The 21,759-nt window shown below is 39.1% G+C and overlaps 1 protein-coding gene across 3 annotated transcripts in view; it reads left to right on the forward strand.

Moving 5' to 3' along the window:
• Positions 1 to 3,642: 3,642 nt before the first annotated feature.
• Gbeta13F (guanine nucleotide-binding protein subunit beta-1) overlaps positions 3,643 to 21,759 on the forward strand; it is an 18,313-nt gene continuing 196 nt past the window's right edge. The window contains exons 1-7 of one of the 3 annotated variants that reach the window (XM_046623334.2): positions 3,643 to 4,386; positions 12,127 to 12,921; positions 18,963 to 19,108; positions 19,480 to 19,773; positions 19,952 to 20,153; positions 20,276 to 20,492; positions 20,691 to 21,759. The exon at positions 20,691 to 21,759 is cut by the window's right edge and continues 196 nt beyond it. In XM_046623334.2, the coding sequence (XP_046479290.1) occupies positions 12,865 to 12,921; positions 18,963 to 19,108; positions 19,480 to 19,773; positions 19,952 to 20,153; positions 20,276 to 20,492; positions 20,691 to 20,797 (1,023 nt within the window). In that variant the 5' untranslated portion in view covers positions 3,643 to 4,386; positions 12,127 to 12,864 and the 3' untranslated portion in view covers positions 20,798 to 21,759. Of the gene's footprint in view, positions 4,387 to 10,669; positions 11,617 to 12,126; positions 12,922 to 18,962; positions 19,109 to 19,476; positions 19,774 to 19,951; positions 20,154 to 20,275; positions 20,493 to 20,690 lie in introns of those variants that run through there. The other 2 variants (XM_046623332.2, XM_046623333.2) reach the window with 2 other exon arrangements.

Raw genomic sequence — 21,759 nt, forward strand, 5'->3', positions numbered from 1 at the left:
ACCTGTCGCATTTCGTACGAATTAAAGATCCTGAGTTCTCTGAGATGAAATTGGTACTTGAAACTAATTTTCGAGGGACGGTAAATGATTGTCGATAAGCGGTCTACCCTTGTACACTTTGCATACCGACAGTGAATAAGTTACCGACAGATTTTTCTCGTTGAAAATTAATTCCGAAATCGTGGTCAGAGGGTATAGCGTCGCATTTATTTGCCGCGCAGGCGTCGCTGCTGCAGCGCCAACTTCAGGGTACTCGAGGATTTTTGGGACAGCGTAGAGTTCGAAAGTACTCGGGTAGAATCGTGCGTTCCGAATTTATGCAAATTTGTGCTCAATTTAATGGTTTTTCGTAACTAACTCGATCCGTGTGGCTAGCATTGATGAGTGATTGTCAAATAAACAGTTTAAAACCACCGAGAGTTTCGTTTTCACGCGGTATGCCTCTGACTGAGTTTTTTCAGTGATTAAACAAATGACGATTGCGATTTGACCGTTACGTTCTTACACCGCCGACCCACGCGGAAACTAAGTTAGTAATAATTTTCTATTTATTGGTAGGAAAATTACATGTTTAGTATAGTATTCACTCTGGAACGTCGCCGTGCGAACAAGTGTTGAAAATTAGAATGTAGAAGCTGAACAGTTCACAATGTTATGGAAGGACAGAAAACAGTTCAGATCATTCTTGATGGTACTATCATGCTACTTTCATTTCAAAAAAGTTTACTATTTCAGAAAAATTACGGTAAATTTTCAATGTTGCATATTTCGATTTTAAAGTTGCATTACTAACAAAATATTGTGATATCTGACTTGATTACAGAAGAAAACAGCAACAATGTTGATCGGCATCAACGATTATCTGCATTGAGAGAAGCTGCTTCAAAAACCATCATGTGGTTACTGAACACATCAATTTATCACAGAATTGGAACAACAGGTATGATAGGTTCAAGATCATTTCCAAAACTTGACATAATTATTCAGCATATTAAAATAATGCATGTGTTGAATACGGATTATGAAAATTAAATATTAATCCAATGTGGTGGGTTTTTACTTGATTACAAAATTAGCTGTAGCAAGACTTGTCGAGGTTAGCGAATATTTGAGTAATCGGAAAATACCAACAAACCATAAGAGAGTCATTGTATAAATAAGATTTTACAATATCTGCAACGAGAGGTTCGATATGAAAAATGAAAATTTCAACCTGAAACCAACTGAATGTAATGAATACTCTGAAAAATTCAAGTCTAATAGCAATTTTATTCACTCCTCAAGCGGGACAATTTGTTGAAAATGGTATATGAAAGTATCGAGTTGATACTCGAAGCGTTTGAGCAAAAGTGGAAAAAGAAGTTAAAAATGTTCTTCAAGAGTGAAAATCTGCAGAAGAAACAACCCGCCCATGACGGGAAACGAACCAGCGACCCACCGCTAACTATAGACGTGTAGAGAATGAAATTATTGGTTCAAGAAAAAGTGACGGATCTAATTCGGCACCACTCGACTCTGGAAATGGGTTTATCTGGATTCCTCCAATTTTCTCGAAAAACACCTCGGGAAGTAATTATTAAAAATAGTCGAACAATTAGGGGTAATTTGGACCAATTAAAATTTAGTTTGCTTACATGAACCATAAATTCAAATATCACGGCACTTGGCCTTAGGAAAAATGTCGATTTCGTTTCTTCAATTGTTCGAAAACTATGAGGAAACGAGTAATGAAAAGAATGGAGCAATTAGACGCAATTTGAAAGCAAATATCCCGCTATTCGTGATTTTGTTTTTATTCAATTTTCTTGTAAACGGTGCTGGAGCACAACAAAAGTCAACAAAAGTTATAGAGCAACTAGGAAAAATTAAGGAGCAATCATTTGGTACCGGTTTTTTTTCGAAATTTGAAAGTCACGGGCCAACTTCACATACCTCACCGTCCTTTGGGCGACTCGTTGCTCCCTCGGTGATGCAGGAAACGAATAGACTCGCACCGCGATCAATAAGTCACTTGGTAAACGAATTCTCTCGATAATTAATACTTACACAATTTATAAATTCGTCGGAATGGTAAATCTTTGAAGGGGAAATAATACATATTCGTAAACACATTCCATATTTTATTTACTTACAAATGTTTTACAATTTATTAATCTGCGTAACTCGTAATTGACTATCAAATGGTAACTGTAATTGCAATCAATTGAATTCGAACAGCCTCATCGATTGAAGCCTTATTTAAGAAATAATAATGGGTTATTTACGGTTCGGGGATCAACCGAACAGTGACGTCAGACGACGAATAGGGCGTAGAACCTTGTCTCGGCGCTGTTAGACTTTTATCGCGACGTTTGCGAGAAGCTCCGCGAGATGAGTCGATGTCTTAGAGCATTGATGGAAATTTGAATCGTGAAGATTCCAAGGGACCGAAGATTATCATTGACGCTTTCGATACAAGGTTTCGAAAGCAATCACGCAATCTAAAATGATCAACAAGATCGTACTTTGACAACTCGGTTTAATTGCGCTCTTCGCAGAGGTTCTCGGAACATTTGAAATTCACATTATCATCTTGAAAACACTGTGCTTAGCTTTCGATCGACTCGATAATCAGCAGCAAATTTGAAATCTTTAGCTGCCAATTTCTTTCCCGTATTAAGTGACTTCCATGACGTACGACGCGACTGAACGGGACTGACAATCACAATTATTAATCATCCGACGGTTCGAATTCCGAATTCGAAATAAATCCGAGAGGCGGCCAGACCGGCATTTACATACAGAGTGCACCCACACCAATGATGCGAGTTGGATTCTTAGAGTGGATTTAAAGTTTGTCGCAAGGTGAAACAGTTTCCGAAAAGTTGTTTGATGCTGAGTTATGGATGCTAGGATGAATGAAAATATGGCATTGTAATATCTGGTAGCAGAATAATGCGTTACTCCAAGTGGGCTATATTTAGTTTTGAAAGCCTTTTTGGCTATATTTTCTTCCGCACATCAATTTCTTGCAAAGTAACCGAAGCTTCACAGCTAGTATCAAGTTTTTTATACTCTTATATTCGCGCAATTGACCTACAACAATTTGTTAACAGCCCAGATATTGCCGCCATACTGCCCAGTCACAACCGCACGTTCAATCCTTATCGTCTCTGGATTTGTCGTTCCAAACTCGTGGTTCAAATCTAATAGCAGAGAGAACCTCTAATAGCAGTTCGCAAACCCAGACTGTTGACCGAAGAATTTAAAGACGGTTAACCTCAAGAAAATTATCGCGACCAATACTCGGTAGGTAAGTGTAACTGGGTTTGCGATCCGGTAGCTACCTTACCGGTGCCAGCCGCTTACACGTAATTCCACAAGGCCCACAATACCCCATTAGGGCAACCATCTCTAACAGTCTTCAGTCAACGCCCCGACTCTAGCTGCGTTCGAATATTCGCGGGCGCGTGGCGCTGTGTTCGCATCTCGGGTGTGACGTCAGCCGGGCTTAGCGGGGGGGGGCCGAGGTTAGCCGAAGGTACCCGAGCGCCGGCCCGGGGTCGACGAGAGTATCGGCAAGGAGCCCCGCCCTGCTTGCCGCGCGCCTCGGTTGGCCGCCCCCCTTCGCCGGCCATTACAGCGCCCCACCATCGAACGTGAGAAGCAGGCAGCAGCAGCAGCGAGGCAGCAAAGCAGCAGCTAAGCAGCTCCGTGGCCGTCGGCGAGCCCCTCGATGAAAAGAACTGTACGGCGGTGAGGATCATTCAGTGAACGTTGCAGTTCGTTCGAGCGTGATAAAGAGAGCCGAAACAGGCCGTCAAGCAGCGGCCAGACGATTTTAACGCCGCGAGATCGCGGCCGAACGTGTTTGTCCGACGCATTGCCCGGGCGAACAGCGCCAGGGGACTCAGGGGAGTGGTTCGTTCCTCAGTGCCCGGTGTCCGCGACTGGTCCGCGGTACGTGGAACGCGACGCAGTGTAATTCGTGCGGATAGCGGCAGGTGCGCGGACCGCTGCCATTGCGAGCGAGACGAAGAACTAGGAGCGGCAGCTCGTAGAGTGTGAATCGTGCGGTGAGCGGACAGAGTGAGCGGGATTATCGGGAAACGGGGCTTTTTGTATACGAGCCGGGCGTCGTAGCTCGATTGTTCTTCTTCTCGGTCTTCGCGTCCTCGTCATCGCAGTTTCTAGCCGACCAACGGAACGCCGGAACACGTCCGATTACCCAGGCGAAACGCGGAGTGAGACATAGAGAGAGAGAGAGAGAGAGAGAGAGAGAGAAAGAGAAAGGGAGGCGGAGTGCGAGGTGTTCGATATCTACCAAAGGTGAACGCCGAATCGACCTGAGGAAGGGCTCAGGGATCGAACGGAGAAACAAGCCGAATCCAACGACCGAGAAATCAGGTACGATATCTACACTTTGACAGCATCCATCCCCCCTCCCGGGCGATATTTTATTATTCCGGCACCTTGGGTTCATCGCGAGGCTCCCTCCCCCCTATCCCCCCCCCCATCCTCCTTCCTCCACCCTTTCCAAGCATGTATGGATCCGATCGGATCTCTTCTCGCCCGAAAACCACTGTCTCCGATCCCCATTTGTTTATTAAGTCCCTCGACTTGTACATAACTCGTTCGTTATCGCCTTCGACTAGCTGCCATGAGAAAGAAGTGATAAAGACAGGGCGAGAGTTAGGCGTTTTGCTTGGCGATAGGGGATCAAACATGGCGGCGGTTATACATTAGCGGCGAGTCTCGCCGAGGCCGCGGTGTTTCACAAAACGACAGTTTCTCTCGGTAAAGAAACGACGAGGAAACTGAGAGTGTTTCATATTTGACCGTTAAATATGGGAAATGCATGCATGTACGTGATGCTGAGGCTTCTTCACGCGGTCGGCGAAATTCTCAACTCCCCCCGTCCTCCTCTTCCTCCTCCTCCTCCTCGTCCTCGTACTCCTCGTCTTCTTCCTTCTCCCCTCGTCATGATATTTTCGTGGCTGATTCAACGCCCCGAACACAAAACACACACACACGCACTCTGGCACCGATGTAGAAGGCGTTGCGAGGAGGCCGGTTTATGTTAAACACGAGCAGTGTGCATGCATGTTATTATAGGTACATCTTCTATCCTCGATGATCGTATCCGTCTGTACGATTGAACCCGAATTGATTGAACCCTCGAAGCAAATGATAGCGGCGAAATTTCCGATTCACAGATTTTTAAACATTGTACAGATGAGGAGAGTAACCGTAAAATTTCTACTTGATATGATGATAATATGTCACTGGTCATTAATGGGATGGAAAGCGCGTGTGAAAAGTCTCGCTCAATTATCGTAAAAACAGAATTCCTTTCCGTCCATAACTGATTTAAATATTCTATATAATCGCTCAATAGGACTTTATACCCCAGTTTTTGTATGTACAATTCGTCAGTCGGTTTGGTTATAATTTTATTTCTCTACTTGTTGAAACTGTTCATCGGTTGTGTCGAGAAGAAGAATCAGAGTTTCACGAATATATAATTACGTGGACAAATTTTCTTCGGCAAAGATCGCTCTCGGTTACAGTAAAGGAAAAGTTGTTCGTGAAATTGAATCGTTATTCCACAAATCTGTACATTCATATAACGTACGTGTATAATCGAGAATGTTAATATTGACACGATATTATTGAACCTTCTCCATGTACAACGAACCAAAACGGAGAGCAATTAACTGACAATCAGAAGACCTTAGTTTACTGTTTTTTTGCTTCTTTTATTCCTCCGTCGTCGTCGTCGTTGCAAACCAACGATGGGGTACGGTTTGAATTAAAAGCAAAAGGGAGAACGAAGGAAGTGACTTGTCATCGGTGTGTAGCCTTATTTTTTCTCCGCTCCCTTGCCCCCCCTCCCCCACCATCTTTTCTTGTTGCTCGCGTGTTGCGCTTCTTTTTCTTCTTCGTCATCGTCATCGTTCGTTTTCATTACCGCAATTTCTCCTCACTTTCCATATATAAATATATATATATATATGTCTGTCTCTCTTTCTCTTTCACCCTTTTCTCTATTACTCGAGTGAATTGTGGAAACCGCAGAAAAGTCGGTCGGCACAGTATGAACAGGGAGTTATAGACCCGCGTACATACATTACACCAGCTCTCCGATATAGCCGCTGCTTTGTTACGCAGGAAATTACAAGTTACGAAGCACCGTTCGCGGCGCTCTTTGTATGTACAGTCAGGTCAGAAATCCTCTTTACACTTGACGTCGAGGACGACGGGCCTTTCTACACGGCCGAATTCGTTTCTCTAATTCCATTCTCGATTTTTCTTATCGTTCGCGTTTACATTACGAGATCATTCTGATCCTTGAAAATTTATTGCACGCTACTGCACACCGCGGTTAACATTCGATATGTATGTGTACACAGAGTACGTCGAGTTGTTGCGCGCAGGAATAAGCTTAAACTCACACATATACACAGATGCCTACATGCGCGCAATCATGTAAGTGTTCGGTGTGGAATAATTGATGATACAATTTATTGGCCAATTTATCACATGCCGCACTCTAATAATCGTCCATGATGCATACGTGTTCGGTTTTATTTGTATTTTATTTTATTTTTTTTTTCTAATTTTCTTACACCCGCGGAGTGCAACAGCGTAATATATTATAAGTTTTTCACGTTTATAATCATCGATCGCCGAGACGGAGTGAGATAACTTAACGAAACATCGCGTTGCAGCAAATTGATATGTACGAGTACACAGTTTTCTTAATTATATTCTTCTTATTGAGTGTAAACTCTGGCAATGAATTGCAAAGTTTTAGAAATCTAATACGTCTGATAATAATCGAGTAGACAGACATGGTGTACGTAATAAGTAACAAGGTAACGAGAGAAAGATGAAATTGAAACAGAAGAGGAGTATATATAATATCACACAATATTTCAATAATAAAAATAATAATACATGGCAATAACGAGCATAGCAACAAACACCTCGCTTCCTTTATCCGTGTGTGCGTAATAAACTTTACGAAACATAAAATGCCGGAGGTCAGAACAAAAATCGTCAAATCTAAGGAAGAATTTTTTTGTGTCTGTCATTCTAATCGAATAAGTATACGCAGATATATCCTGTTTTTTCTATGCTCGATGTAAATTCTTTTGAGATATGATAATTAATTAATTCTGACCGGCACGATTTCGATTCCTCTAGCGTATATAAACTTGTATAGAATATTTATCGAAGTATAGTTATATCTGCGCTTTCTATATATTTAATAGTTAACGGTAATCTATGCACAATATTGAAATGTTAAATTGGGAGTAGCGACGATGAGGAGGTATTCAAATCGTTATTTCGGTATAAGAAATGGAGGAGGAAATTTGCCGAAAGAATAATATTAAATGATATGAATTTTGTTTTTTGTTTTTTTTTGTTATGCATTATTTATTAATTGAAGTATGACCGTTCGTTGCACCAAGTCTTTACCGAGAAGGAAAGTAGAAAGGTGACGAATAAAAATAGGAGAGGAGCACAATCTTACAATCCCGACGACAAAACCGGGTGGATTGGGGTATGTAAAGTGTAGAATGATCGAAATTGATACAGTCTGGAGTAACAGTGTCGAATTTCATTTAAAAAAAAAAAAAACGAAAATTTCTAATTTTATACAGTTGTATAAATTGTCAAAGTATGGAAAGTCGCTAATTGTAAAGAAGGTAAGCATCGTTAAAAAAATTTACATCAACGTGTGTATAATAGAATCTGTTTTATGCAATCGTCGAAATTAATGAGAATATAGCAAGCAAAAATATCGGCGCTGGAGGGGATAAAAAATAATAATGAAAAAGATCAGAAAACTGAAGAAAACGTTTTATAGTGCCGAATTTTCAAAAAAAATTGTTTATTCGTTTGACAGAATTTTGACGATACGAGGGCCTATTTAGTTACAAATCAAGTGACTAGCGATTGCAAGATTTCAATGATTTCACGCTGTTCCTAATAATATACGAGGCTGAAGTTAGTAACGTTAAAGTAACGAAACTTTAAGAATAAATCATTATTATCCAATTTTAGTAGGAGTTTCAAAGAGTTAGCTTACCCAAAATGAGACTGTTTTTTTTCCGTCATGGTTTACTACATTTCATCGTCAGATATTCCTAAACGTTCGAAGTAATGATTTTTCGCAAACATGCATCCTTATAGTTATTACCTTCTACACCAGTAAAGTTACTACCTTCATTCTTACAATAATTTCACTCAGTTTCATGCAATTTCAACCTATTTTGGTACCGAAGCTTTTTATTCAGGGAATTCGAGTAGTTTACACCGTGATTTCAAACGATTTCATTCGATTTCTGGTCAAATTTTTAACGATTTTTGCTCGGAAACCGAACGATTTCAAACAATTTGTTCAGCTATTTATATTGATTTATTACCGATACCTTAGAAATCATTTCCGCAAAGTGGTTTGCGATTTGAACAAGGAGTGAATAGCCCCTCGTAAACATAAGTCGCAATTGTGATACAGGAAGGTTAAAGTATAGAAAACCACGCAATGATTGTATCGAATCGTCAGGATAATGAAAATTCTGTTTTTCCGTGCTCCACCCTTGATTTTGTATTTCAACTGTTTCCAATAAACTTCTCGACTTTATAAAAGCTTCATTATAAAAAAAAGTCTACGCAAAAAATACAGATATGTCCTGCTTCTTTGAATATTTAATATTACGCGCATATGTTTTTTTTTTTTATCATCTTTCTTATCTTCGCAATTACAACCTGACTTTCAGCGTAATTTTAAAATCCTATCAAACATAAAATTTTCACATTTTATAACTCTCCACATATTTATCAATAATATCTCTACACACTGAGAAAAATTTCATTTGTTACAGTAACTAGAAAAAGTTAGTAAATCAGGTATCGTTGAAGAAAAAAAAACTGTTCGAACATCGTTGGAATTACGAAAAACGAAGTACACGAAAAACATTTCGCGCTATCGTCGATCCTTTTTTGGTAATCGCAACGGAAAATCAGTTTCATCGGTTTACTCTACTTTTACAGTTAAACAAGGCTTTAACATCAATTTATCGTCGCGCAAGCGTTAATTAAATTTTCCCAACAGTTGCAAGAAAATCTAGTAACAGTGATCGTAATGAGAAAGAATAGCAACGGATACTAGACCTTCCGGTAGTAGATAGAAAAACTAATTTTCATTTTGTACCTAGAACTATACTTTTCGATTTTGGTAAAAAATGAAAATAGTTAGAGACCGAGCGGTAACCGGAACTAAAAATTTCTCTCATTTCGTTAATTTTCACCCTTCCTTGCGTGTACACTCAACAAGCATATCGGAAAGATTCGCCTCCACGTCGCGAGATCGACGAAACAACGGTGGTTGTTTGTTGGTCGTGTGCGGTGGTTGCGCCCCGTCAATTTTAGTTGTAAAATTCGACGCTCGAATATCTCTATACCGGCGTCGTTTCGAGGGGGAGGCGCTGCCGTAGCTTCTCTCCCCATACAGCGTCGCGTCTCCGCGTAATTCGCCGGTTCGCCGGTTTGCCGGTTTGCCCTCCCCCCCCCCCCCCCCCCTCACCCCCCCGTCATGACATTCCCTCCCTCCCTCCCTCCCTCCCTTCGACGTCGGTTCCAGCGCGCGCCGCGCAAACGTTCCGACGTCGTCGTCCTCGTCGTCGTTCCCGTCGTCGGCTCGCTCTGACTCGCTGGGTGTGGTCTGCCTTCGTTCGTTCGTTCGTTCGTTCGTCCGTCGGTTAAACCCGTTTCGCTGTTGATTATTATTCTTTCTCTTCTTCTTCTTCGTCGTCGTCGTCGTCGTCGTCGTCGTCGTCGTCGCTTGTAAAGAAAACTTGGATAATTGTGCAGTCGATGCGAGAGGAAGAAACTTTCAATTGTCACCGGAGTCAAAAACTAAATAAATAAATGAATAATATGAAACGGAAAATAATACCGAGGATATTATAACGTGAATGAAAATGAAAATTATTTTTACTTGTTATCGATGACAGCAGCAACAACAACAACAACAACAACGAGAACATTAAGAACAACAATAATTATCCATAATATTAATTGTACAACAACAATAACGGGAAAGAGATAGCGTTGTTGGACAATACAGCTCGTATGTGTAAAACGTGATCGACAAAGAGAGATAGAGACGCTGCGATGGAAGAAAAGTGAAGGATAGTTATTGTTACAAATACAGAAGCTGTAAGATATAATATTATACGCGTTAAACGGATAGTAAACGATATAATTACAACACACTAGCAAGGTATAGTAGAGGAAAATCTCGTGCACTGTGAAAATAGTTATATTCTTCGGATGTTGGGTGGAGGGGGTGTGTGAATGTACGATATTCATACGTAAATATCTATGTACACCGGGTATTTTGTGGTATAATGTATAATATATGTGTATAAATTGTGAAAGAATTAACGGCGATTTTTCACTTCTCGTTGTCAACCAACCTCCGATTCTTTTATCATCGTGATATATCGTCGTTCGTGATTAATTCTGTGAAAGTGAAAAGGAATCCGAGTAGAAAGAAGAAATGTCATAGAGATGATATAGATAAATAGCGAGAGGGAGAGAGAGAGAGAGAGACAGAGAGATATATACATGTATATATATATATATGTGTGTGTGTATAGCAGCGCCTGACGGAGGATTATATATATTGCTTTAAGCCGATAATGAGAAGATCCTCCTCGCGGTATCGATTACGACGCGCTGTTGCTGCTGCTGCTTTTACTCCTGACGTTTGAGTTTCGGTCTATATACGATTTTAACTAATTTATTACATATGCGTATGCAAAGAGAAACTCTGTACGATATTACGATAATTGACCGATGGTAAACTAAGGTCTGTAAATTTATTTATCGTCGTATTTCCGTCTTCTTCTTGAAGTATAATTATAAGTGCAGTTTTACTTTGATATCAACCTAAAAATTTTACCACCGCGGCGGAGAAGTGCTAGAAGTGCAAAGAACTAAGGAAATTGTATAATTAATAGTGACAGAAGTGTGGGTGTGTGTTTTTTACGAAACACGACGAAATAGAAAGATCGAGGTGAAGATTGGAAAAATAGTGTCGCGCAATTTTTTTTTTTTTAGATGCATTGTTACAGTTGTCGATGTTGTTTGGACTAATAATTCAAGATCCGTTGTTTGCTGTCGCTGTTTCGTTTGGTCGTTGATATATTAATTACTTCACACACGCAGGCGAAGAGGAAGAAGCGGAGAGAAGGAGGAAATATCATAAGTGGAATATTCTAGGAAACTCGGATGCATTGACGTTGTTACATTTGCTTGTCATACTTCATCGGACAGAGAAAAAAAAATATAAAGAAACAAAGAAAGAACGAAAGATATACGAAGAAAGGATATGCGTAAAACACAGTATTAACAACGCAAATTTACCGTTGCTTGATTTTTCTGTAGAAATAATATATAAAGAAATTGTTATATAGGTAGATATCCTTTATTCTCCTTTTCTTTCTTTCTCTTTCTCTTTTTCTCGAAATGACGAACAGATGCCTGCATCGCGTCTTTGCACGCAGATGACGTTTTGACGTAACGATTGTATCATCGTTGTTTTGCAGCAGTTCGCGAAGCGTAAGTTGATAATCGGTATATATGCATATCTACACTTTTGACTCGGTACTTGCGAGGTACAATTATTATTTAATTATCACGTTGAACAACATTGCGACGAACAAGGATCGATACACGAAAAATATGATTGCGTTTGTTATCTCGGTCTTCTTTTTTCTTTTTTTGTTGTTCCTCAAGTCTTATTCCCTCTCTACGACTCGTTTCATTTGCCGAATGAAATTCGTGCAGATTTTTTCTCTCTTTCCTGCATCAATGCTCCATCAATAACATCCGCGCAGGGAAAGAAGGAGAATACGATTTGTTTCTCCTCTCTAAGCATGTAACAGAATAATTGTAATCACCGAATGAAGGAATTGCTGAAAATTGGTCAATTCTATTACCGATAACGGTTGTTATTATTGTTGTTATTGCAGGGGAAATGTAAAAGAAACTTTGAATTTGCTAAAAAGAGAAACCGAAACGATAAAAGTATCGGACTGCAATGATGACCGTTTGTTGTATTGTTTTCAGGGAGGAGGAGGCGGTGGAGGAGGAATTGTGGAGGGCGAAGGAGGCAATCCGCGGGTGGATAAGCATAGGACGAGCAGGAAGAGGCGGAGGATTTGAAGGTACAAGTCAAGCTGGCGCGCGGTGCTGGCATCTCGGAGGTCCATAGTTTGCGGTAGGATAGGAGGAGGGCCGCGGGTTGCAGGTGCAGTTGAAGCGGTACATTCGAAAACCGGAGGAGGATCATCGAGTTCGGTGTCGTCGTTTACGTCAATCGAATCCAGTCACAACGTTACTGTAATAATCCCAACAGCGACACCGACAACAACAACAACAACAACAACAACAGCAGTAGCAGAAGCATCGTCGTCGACGGTAGTAACAACAACAATAAGAACAAGAACAGCGTCAAGAAAGAAGGAGAAGAAGAGGAAGAGGAAGAAGGAGGAGGCGGTGGTGGTGGAGGATAGTAAATATCGTATCGAGAGGATCTGGGGCGAGAGGAGGAAGAGGAAGAGGAAGAGGTAACGAGGAGAGGAGGGACGACGACGGACCCCTGCAGGCCTGGACATCAGGTCCCCCTCCCCCCCCTCCCGAACCCCTCCCTCTATTCAACCCCGGCCCCCCTGCCTCTCTCTCACCCCTCCCACCCACCCTCCCGTCCGATCCCACGCACCCTTAACCCACTACCCCTTCCGTCGCTTGGAGAAAACCCGACTACGGTCTGTTTTTCGATAGAGAAACGGGGTACGAAAACGCATCATGAACGAACTCGATAGTCTTCGCCAGGAGGCGGAGACGCTCAAGAATGCGATCAGGGTGAGAGTTTTTCTTTTCTTATTTTATGTGTAATGTTTTATTGTTGCAGTGTTTGTATTGTTTATACATTTGTCGATAATGTAGGCATTGGAACGAGAGTTTTTCGTAAAGGGTCACGAGGTGAATAACGGTGTTTCGACGGCGAACAGGCAATTCATGAAAATGAGGGTGTGAAATCGTGAAATCTTCGTCGAAAGTCATGGAAATATAGGAACGAATGATTTTTCGATCTTTGCTTTGATGTAACATCTGCTCAGTTTTATTACGCTATTCGTATTTTTTATAAGTATATGCTTAGCGGAATTAAATCGGGATGTTTTTTTTTTTTTTTTCTTTCATGAAAGTGATTTGAAACGATTTTTTATTTTTCAAATTTCTCGGTAAAATGATCACAAGGCTGAAGTTAGTAATTGTAACGTATCGAAACGTTGAAACCAAAAATTACTATTTTGCAGCGTTAGAATAACTGAAGAAGTTGAATTTACAAAATGTAAGTTTGTTGAAATTTTCGATTATTCTAAAGTTGCGAAATAACGACGTTTTTCGAAGATCCATCATTATGATACGGTTACAAACTTCAGCCTGATAAGTGATCGCGTTATTTTGTGGAATGTGCGCTAATGTGGTCAATCATATATATAGAACTGAATAAATATCGTACAGATTTAATCATCTGTTTATTTCGCTGCAAGACGGACTCCGAAGTTTTAATTTGGAAATTATTTTAAACGTAGGTATTCGAAAGCACAAGTGCAAAGTTGACTGCGCAATTCAATATAGTCGAAAAAATATTTCCAAAAAGCAGGATGTTTTTTTTTTTTATGTTTCTGTATCATAAATTTCAACTACTATGATATTATTCTTGACAATTTTGCAGAGATCGCATTGTTCACCAATTATTTTAACGATTAAAACATCGAATTGATGAAACGTTTTTATAATGAACTGTCTAGGGGCTAGTTTTGTTCGTAAAAATGATTTCTCTACAGGTCGACAAAACTCAGATTTTGGATGACTGTGGAGTATTCTTTTTTTACGAAGGCATTGGTTTACTTTTCGTCACTTGTAATGATTTCCAGAATCGTTATTCTTTGGTGTGTAGAGAATTCATTTTCCAAAATAACAAAATCAGCCCTGGTTCCTTAAATTTGGTCAAACGATGCGCTTTTCTCACTGCAGAAATGATACAATAATGTGACATCTCCCGTTGGATGTATGTAAGTTTTACTTCAATTACGCCTTTCAGCGACCTTAATGGAAAATTCCAAAGTTTCGATATGTATATATAACGAGTTTTTCTCTACAAATGGATCGTCACACCAACGTTACGAACTTTGCCCTCATTTACCGCGATGCATTTCAAAGTCTATTAAAAATAGTTGAAAACAAACACATTAAACTCACATTCTGCAAGGTAAATTTTTTTTCAAATGGTTATTCTAAATTTATGTTTTCGAAATTGAACTTCGTGCGTTTCACACGTCATTTTATGTACGCTATTGTTATCTTTCTAACTTCAAACAAAATATTCATCATCTGTCAACGTTTGATTGAATTTTCTGAGAATTCTGTATGTATTATTCGCTCTCTCGTCACGTTCTTTTCTGGCATTTCTTAGACACGGAGCGAAATCGGTCTCAATTATGAGACATTACGACCTATAATTTAGGTCGTCGCGCGTTTAACACAATTCTAGTCGGCATTGAGTCAAAAATCAAATTATAGAAGTATTACACATGTGCAATAAGAGAGATGAAGGGCAGTTTCTGAACTCGATGCAATATACGAGATGGAAAAAATAAAGAATTAGGAAGAGGAGAAACTAAACTATTGCAGATAGCCGCGCGGGTCACACAGAAATGGCTCCGAATCATTCTCATTTTTTCAACATTTCCTAATTTATCTGATAAACAATGCTAAAACGATACTTGGAAATTCTTAAAATAGACCTTTGGTCGCCGCTGTACGTGTGTGTGTGATGTATAAGTATATGCATTTCTATTTCTTTTTCGTTCTCCTTCGTCTTCGATTTTATAATCTTTTTCTTATCATATTTTGACGCACTTAACGACGAAGAAAAGAAGAAAAATGAAATAGAAATACACTTGTATGTGTAGTAATTTCGTAGTGTCGCGAACTTCAACCTCATGTCGAATTTGAAACTAAATAATTATAAATAGATAATTGAAAAGAGATATTGAAGAAAGATGAAAAAATACACCCGAATACCAGATTTTGTCTTTTCAACTCGTATAATCTTTTATAAATATATTCTTACGCGCTGCGTTATATGAATGACGAGCCAGCGATAAATTATTGTTGTTCTAGGTCGTTGAATTGGTTTTGACGTTTGTTATATGTTATACATATGTAGATGTCATGTAGTTTGTATGGATGTGTATAGGTATGCATGTAACTGATAGAGAGAGAGAGAGAGAGAGAGAGAGAGAGAGAGAGAGAGATGAAGAGGAGGCAGAAGTAGGCCAAATCTATTAAACGCAAAAAGAAGAGGCAAGCTGTAAATGAAAACCAAAAAGTAGATAAAAAAGTTTGACAAATACAAAATATCGAGATTAAAATTAAAAAGGTTTCGTTCTGCAGTAAAGCTGTATAATTCATTGATACTTTTAATATTATTATTTTTGATTGGTTTTTTTTTTCTCTCTCCCTGTTCTTCGTTCTCTAACGTATTTACATATCAAACAAATATTTTAATATGAGATATTTTTTTCTTCACACCTGAATTTAATTAAAGTTTCAAACATTCTTCGGTTTCGTCGATATTTTAACGATACTTTACAGTAATCTTATAATACTAATAACAGGAATCACAAGAATAACAATATCCTCGTTTTATTCACGGAATGTTCGACACTCATTCCTCAAATCGGTCAAAAACCGGAAGTTGAGGTGCCTGCATGTTATCCTCGGTTTCCTTTTGACGCGGTCACTTTCCGTCATTGCATATAATTAATAATATAATCTTGCATGACCCGGAAAAAAAAGAAAAATCAAAAATCAAGAGGAAACTAAACCGGTTTGTAAATCCACAAGAATTTTGCAACCATTCAATAAACTAGAAAAATAAGGAATGAATTTCTGATATTCTTTGTATCGTGAATATTCGACTCGATTTTGAATTCAACTAGTACATAATATACATTCTTACATACACATATATCTACATGTAATGTACAAGTGTCAAATCATTCGCAACTAATGTAGTTTTTTCCGCTTTCTTTCTTCTTTCTCATCGCGAATCTCGTGTTATGCAATTGATCTGACGCATACTCTTATTTATACATGATATACCTACACGTTTAGTATGTATCATGTAATGATATTTTCTATATCGTGTAAGGATGTAGAAAAATGCGCAGAGGTATTCTGCGAAGTTCTTGTTTTTCAACGAATGAATGAATCCATGCGTGAATGATATATATATATATATGTATATAGAAAAGAAAATTAGAAAATGTGAGAACGAAGACGATGAATTGGGAAAAAAGAGAAACGAGAATAACGTATCGAAGTATGTAAAGACAAACTCCTATCAATAAGAAAACTGTACAAGATGTTGAGGCTATTGGTGTCATTATTAGCTGTGTAGTTGTACAATCTTTGAACTTTTCATTTTTTACAGTATTATCCAAACAATATACAAGTTTCGGCTATGGTAGAAAAGCAAACGCTTGTAATTTTTTTTTTTTTTTTGTTTTTATTTTTTATAGCATATGCATGTTACTGATTCACACAGACATGTATGTAAAAATTTTTCTTATAACTTTTACGATGATTCGATTCTGCGTTGGCAACGTTTATACTAATCAATGTTCGTACGCGTTTCCTTTTTTTTTTTTTATATCTACTAACCTTTTGAGTTGTAGTGGTAAGTAATTTTACCACATATTTCTTTGCGGTTTTGCTATTTCCGTAGGTATACTAATAGGTTTTCAATATTTGGGAGTAATTATTGCGATATAATGTTAATTTTTATTTTTAGAAACAAATTGATTGAAAAAAATCGTCAAAATTGAAGGAATAATTCATTTCCGAGAAACTTACCCCTCTACACATACCCATGTCGTACATAAATTATAAGTTTTTGGGGTCGGTGATTACGAATGTGAAGCCGGATTTTAAAAATTCAAGATGGTGGATCCAATATGGTGGACGATTCCTGAGAAAAATTCTATCCCGGGGTTTTTGGTTTCGCTGATGACGATTTTTGACCGTATTTCATCAAATTCGAAACTTTCGTCCACCATGTTGGATCCATCATCTTGAATTTTCAAAATCTGATTTCAGATTCGTAATCAGTGACCCCGCAAACCTCTGCACAGAGTTTTTTGACCGGATTTGATGAAATTTCAAATTTTTCCCCGCCATATTCGATCCGTTATCTCGACCTTTCGAACTCGGATTTTAAATTCGTAATCAGCGAGCCCAATAACCATAGAATACTATATGGTTCTTAAATTTGACTCAGCACAATAACGTGTGACTCAAAGGGTTAATCAACCGAACTGTAGTCTAATGAATAAAAAGACGTAAGATTGATTCGAAACGTATCATCGATAACTAATCATCGCGTGTTGCATCGAATGATGTTTGAAAAAGATTTCTTTTTTTTTTTTTAAATTCGCAACAGACAACCGTGTAAAATTGAAATTTCTCCACAGCGTGTACAACGTAACGATGCATCAAAGCCTCTGTCGTATAGGGCGCGGCACAGGCGACGACGACGAGGAGGATTCTCGGTTTCTCTTTGGCTTTGGCTTTAGGTTCCTTTCCTGCCTGCCCGCCTGCCTGCCTGCCTGCCTGCCTGCCGGCGTCGTCGTCGCGTGTCCGATCAATACACGTTGTACAACCCCTCTCTTTCTCGCTCCCACGCCCTGTTTTAAATCTCGTGTTACATACAGTATATACCTTACTACCTTATACCTATCTACGTACCCCGTGTTCCTGAACCACCTTCTCTTTGTCGTCGTTTTCCTCTCGTCTTCCCCTTCCGTTCTGCCCTTTGGACCCCTTTATTCTTCTTCTTCTCTTCTTCGTTTTTTTCCTTTTTACCTTTTTACCCTGCTTCTTTTCCACTTATTATCGCTTCCCTGTCACTCTTCGCATTCCCAACCGACATTTTTTTTTTCAGTACGTGTGCAAACGTGCAGCAAATACTCGCGAAATTTGATACATCGTATATGTATATTGTACCTGTTACACAAATAATGCATGTAACAATCTTTTCCGCGATACGTATTACAGTTACATTGTACATATAATACTTGTGTATGTACATGCGTAATGGAGCACGCGTGCGTTTTTAAATGGATTGCAGTCATATTTTTTAAATACGAAAAACGACAAAGGAAAAACCAAAAGAAACAAAAAAAATAAAATGGCTGAAATTGGGAGGAAAATTAGCGGGACAAGTTTTTTTTTCTTCTTTCTTCTCTGTCGTTCTGCTCTCGTGTGGGATTTTTTTTTTTTTCTTTCTTTTACTTTCTTTTGTTCCGATTAAACCTTCTCTTTTTCGTATGTTAGAAAACATAATTTAGCAGTGATTATGAATACATAGAAATGAATGTAGTTGTATATGAAAAAATTCAGATCAATTTTACTTAGACTTAATAACAATAACAATTGCACACAGTAGTTATTATTACATATTGAATTAACTTGTTGCGGTTTTACAATCGTTCAATCATTTTAAATTTTCACTAATGAAATGATTTGCTTTTTACTGGCGATTATAAACGATTTGACGAAACACAATGAATTTTTACAGTATATAGACAGATAGAATTAATGATTAATGATACCGTTAAATAAAGATATACATTTTTTACAAACATTGTACAAAATTTACTGCTAGTAGAAACAGAAAATACCTATCGCTCAAACATTCAAGCAATGTATCAGCAATTGTATTATACAAATCTACAATTATGTTGTGAAATTGAATTTGTTATTCAATTATTATGGGTTTTTAAATGCTGAACAATTTAATTTTTTTTAAACCTTGTATCATTGCTACGCAGGATGCTAGAAAAGCGGCATGCGACACAAGTCTTTCCCAGGCGACGTCAGGCATGGAACCAATTGGGCGGATACAGATGCGAACGAGACGCACACTTCGCGGTCATTTGGCAAAGATTTACGCTATGCACTGGGGCAGCGACTCCAGGTATTACCCACTGTAACGTTCTTCCCACTTTGAAAATTGTTGTTTTTTTTACTAAGTCCGACAAGCTTGTGGTTCACGTAAGAAAAATGTAAGCATAAGGAACAAAAAGAAAAACATAAAGAAAGCGAAGATGACAGTGTTTACCAAAAGTTTTCTGAAATACATCGTGTCTTTTTATTTATTTCTCTTTTTTTTTTTTTTCTTCCTAATAAGAATTGTCTCTTGGTATTTTAATCTGCGTTTCTTTTATAAACTTTGTCATTATTGATTAGCCAATGCGAATGATCGATTGATTGCATTGCGTTCCAAAGAATTGCATTGGACAGAGCAACAACTGCTACTACTACATTTGACATGATCATTGTTAGTAGGAACCTAGTATCTGCGTCCCAGGATGGCAAGCTGATCGTCTGGGACAGCTACACAACCAACAAGGTCCACGCCATACCACTCCGCTCTTCGTGGGTAATGACATGCGCCTATGCGCCGTCGGGCAGTTACGTCGCTTGTGGTGGCCTCGACAATATATGCTCCATTTATAGCCTCAAAACAAGGGAAGGCAACGTCCGGGTAAGCCGAGAGCTGCCAGGTCACACTGGATATTTGTCATGCTGCCGGTTCCTCGACGACAATCAAATCGTCACTAGCTCAGGTGATATGTCATGGTGAGTCAATTTGTCGTACTGATTTTATCCCATTTTTGTTTCACATGCCGTATGAGTTGAGAAAATATACTGCTTACTCTATCGACGAGTGATGATAATTGATCGAACTAAACTGGTAAATGTGTAATTTCATGAGTATAAAACAGACTGATATGGGTTCTCCTATGATATTTGACAGCGCGTTGTGGGATATCGAGACTGGTCAACAGTGCACATCGTTCATTGGTCACACAGGTGACGTTATGTCGCTGTCGCTGGCGCCAGACATGCGCACATTTGTATCGGGTGCCTGCGACGCAAGTGCCAAGCTATGGGATATTCGCGAGGGTTCATGCAAGCAGACTTTCCCGGGTCACGAGAGTGACATTAACGCCGTTACGGTGAGTAATGGTCGTTTTTCGCAAATATGAAAATAGAACAAAAAATTATTAGGCGGCGAGAGGCTGACGGAAAAACAAAAAATCCGACAAACTGAAAGACAGAAGAAAAATTTTCTTTTCAGTTCTTCCCTAACGGCTACGCGTTCGCAACCGGTTCAGACGACGCGACGTGCAGACTATTCGACATAAGGGCGGACCAGGAACTCGCTATGTACAGCCACGACAATATTATCTGCGGCATAACTAGTGTGGCTTTCAGCAAGTCGGGCAGGCTCCTTCTAGCCGGTTACGATGATTTCAATTGCAATGTCTGGGACTCGATGAAGAGCGAACGTGCCGGTAAGTTTATTTTATGAACAAATGACCAAATTTATCTGTTGTTTGTATATATTCGCTTTATTATTTCTTACACGGCGTGTCGTTTATGTTTTGGAATTTAACACATAATTCATTTTTGTTGTATTTTCTTGTTTCCCACCTTTTTTTTTATCACTACTCGAACATGCTCTCGATGCTTGGCGTGGCCAAAAACCAAAGGAATTCTGGCTGGACACGACAACCGCGTATCCTGTCTTGGCGTAACGGAGGACGGTATGGCGGTGGCGACGGGCTCATGGGACTCTTTCCTTCGCATATGGAACTAACTTGAGGCTCCTTTCAAGCCGAACATGTTGATCCAAAGAACCAAATGCACCAGCCAATCCGCATACAGCATCAGTATCAAGTACCACCACTTGACCAACGGCGATCAGTACGGCTATGATCATTCTCAAGATCAAGATAGTCGTTATCAGGATCGCGATGACGATCGGGACAAGTTCGCGGTATCAGCTACTAATACTAATAATACTATTACCACTATTACTGCTACTACTACTACTATTACTACTACTACTACTACTATTACTATTACCACTACTGCTATTACTACTACCACTACTCCTACTACGACGACGCATAATGATGATAATGAAAAAAAATTTAAAGACGATACAACAAAATCGGTACATTATCAGCTAGATACGAATGAAACTTCTACTACTACTACTACTACTACTACTACTACACCTACTACTACACCTACTACTACTAATACTACTAATACTTATACTTATACTCCCACTGCTACCCCTATTTCCCACAATAAACCGGAGTTGAAGTTGATCAGGAACTATGGACATCGTCAAAGTATTAAATGTAATAGTAAGAACGATAATTTTGGTTGTGGTGGTAAAGATAATTGTATTGTGCGGCATCGACATCAACAACAACAACATCAACATCAAGAACAAGAAGAACAAGAAATACGAGAACAACCTAGTAGCCTAGTCGTCGATTTTAAATTGCGTAGATATATTAACAACGCCAGAGTTATTACAAATGACGCCAAGGTAAACCACGAGTACCAACGTTTCTAGTTTATATTATATAGTTTAAAAATATGGGGAAAGAGGAGTTGAAAAATGAACGAATGCTGCCGACCCCCTTTTCTTACTTTTCCATCTGGAACTTGAGGAAGACCAAAGGAGAATTCATATAGTAGAGACGTCTAAAAATTGACTGGACATTGAAAAGAAAAGAAGAGAAAATTCCCTTCCCCAGTCTC

The sequence above is a fragment of the Neodiprion pinetum genome, chromosome 4 (genome assembly GCF_021155775.2).
Source record: "Neodiprion pinetum isolate iyNeoPine1 chromosome 4, iyNeoPine1.2, whole genome shotgun sequence".
Classification (NCBI taxonomy): Eukaryota; Metazoa; Arthropoda; class Insecta; order Hymenoptera; family Diprionidae; genus Neodiprion; species Neodiprion pinetum.